This window comes from Quercus lobata, chromosome 10 (assembly GCF_001633185.2).
Source record: "Quercus lobata isolate SW786 chromosome 10, ValleyOak3.0 Primary Assembly, whole genome shotgun sequence".
NCBI classification, from domain to species: Eukaryota; Viridiplantae; Streptophyta; class Magnoliopsida; order Fagales; family Fagaceae; genus Quercus; species Quercus lobata.
In genome coordinates this window covers 29,443,995-29,446,100 of record NC_044913.1, presented here as the reverse complement: position 1 = coordinate 29,446,100, position 2,106 = coordinate 29,443,995, and the positions used below count along the sequence as shown (strand labels likewise).

The 2,106-nt window shown below is 41.2% G+C and overlaps 1 protein-coding gene across 1 annotated transcript; it reads right to left on the bottom strand.

Annotated features, from left to right (window-relative positions):
* Positions 1 to 266: 266 nt before the first annotated feature.
* On the bottom strand, positions 267 to 1,469 carry LOC115965667 (transcription factor MYC2-like). Its single transcript, XM_031084942.1, has one exon. It carries the CDS (start codon positions 1,224 to 1,226, stop codon positions 528 to 530), a length of 699 nt encoding a protein of 232 aa, XP_030940802.1. The 5' UTR covers positions 1,227 to 1,469; the 3' UTR covers positions 267 to 527.
* Positions 1,470 to 2,106: the final 637 nt, after the last annotated feature.

Below are 2,106 nucleotides of genomic sequence, written 5' to 3'. Positions count from 1 at the left end.
ATATTAGATTTAATTGCAGTTGAGTATTATGTAAAGTTATCACTATAGAATAACTTATGCTGAAATGTATTATATGGAACCAATAATAGGAAAGAAAAATAATTTTTCTAAACCATCGTATTAAACAAAAAATTACTTATTTTCGTTCATTTTTAGGTTATACATTTCTTTTTGGTTAAGTGAAGACATATATCTTTAAGTAAAATAAATACTTTTAATTTTTATTTAACCATCTCATCTCATGTATAGCACGAATTAGCAACTAATTCTAAATAATAATAAAATAACTTTATTAATCAAAACATTAAATCATCGTACATAATATCATTCATAACATGGATTTAAGGCACTAATCCTACCACTATTGTTATTCAACGAGTCTTTGATCTCAGTCGCTGTCGTCACCGGCGGAGTCGATGTCGGATCATTGAGCCAAAGCGAAGACGGGTCGTTTTCACCCTAGTCTTTGATTGGCTAAGAACCCATTTCCAGGCTATTGAAATTGAACAAAACCCTGACTTTATTCATCAGATCCGAGCTCTGATTGGCCAAGAACCCATTTCCAGGCTATTGAGATTGAGCAAAACCCTGACTTTATTAATCAGATCCGAGCTCTGAAAAATCACCTCCGTGGATCCCAATTCCACAACCCCATTTGCAGAGGGTATACAAACCATAGTTTGGAGGCCGAAAACCTGACCCTGGCGGGCCCGATCGCACGGCGAGCTCACTAAGCGGTCGGCTCCGGTGACCCAAATCGGGCTGGAATTGAAAAAAGCCTGACCGGGGAGACCACCGCCATTAACGAAACTCTGAGTCATGGACACCAAAAAGAACCATTCAGTGTCGGTGACCTCCTCGTCAATAGCATCATCAGTAGCCGGGGTTGCCGACCCAGAAATCAAAGAATTGAGTTCTCGGAGGACTTTCTTCCGGTGCTCTTGCTCGGCCGCAGACGACGAGGCTTTGTTCTTGGCCATGGATTTGGACTTATCGTCCTCGCCTTTGTAGTACCCATCACCCCAACCCAAAACAGAGGCGCTGCTGGAATAGTCGTAGGAGCTCTGCCAAAAGATAGCGTAGGTCCAGCTCTCGCGAGCGCCTTCGATTAAAGCTTGGAGGCGTTGTTGGAGATCGGAACTCATGAAAGACTCGATGACCGATGCGTTGTCGTCTGAGGTCCAAAGATTCATTGGCGTTGTTGTTGTTAAACGGTAATCTGTCATTCCATACACTTTATTACAACCAATCCACCCTTCTTCCAGATCTGAAGATGATGATGGTATTAACAGACTTTTTAACTGTTAACTGTTTAGTGAGAGAGAGAGAGAGAGGGGAAAGGGGCGGAGGAGGTGTGTGTAGGGGTGGGGGTTTGGAGTTTGGGAGTTTTAAGGTGCGGGCGGGGGTATAAAAGGAGAAAGGAGCGTAATTTTGGGTGCATTTGTGTTCGGGATTTATTTGGAGTACATTTGAGCTGAATTTTAGTTGGGAGATTGAGTGAGTGGACAAGGGAAAAAGCGTTAGGGCGGTTTCTACGAAGGGGCACGCCGATTTAATCAGGGGTCATCCACTTTATTTATTTATTTTTTAGTCTATGCTTTCTATAGACTGTGGACGGTAGAGCATGCTACCTGTAGCTATAGTAAATTAGTATTAGCATTTGGGTGTAAATATCCTGTTACTATTATTTTACCAACTAAGAGTATTTACAGTAAGGTTGTCAACTCTCTCCCAAAAAAACAGTAAGGTGGTCAAAATAAGTTTATTTTAACCATATAAACACTAAAAAAGCCCCTACATCAATGGTGACTCAATCTTAAAATTTTTTTAAACTTGCTACAGTAAGTTGTTACTAATAACAACTCACTGTAGCAAGTTACTACTTTTTTTTTTTATTAATTTTTTTCTTTCTCTCTGTCTCGTGCCTCTCTTTGTTCAAGTCTCTTCTTTATTCTCTCTCCTCCCTTACTTCTCTCCTCTCTCCTCTCCCTCTTGCTCGTGCCTTTGTCTCACAACTCTCTCCAAAACTCTAATCTTTCATCTCTCTCATGACTGAAGAGGCCAAAGCCAAAGGCAGCGTTTTTTGTCGGCGACCTCCCCACCACC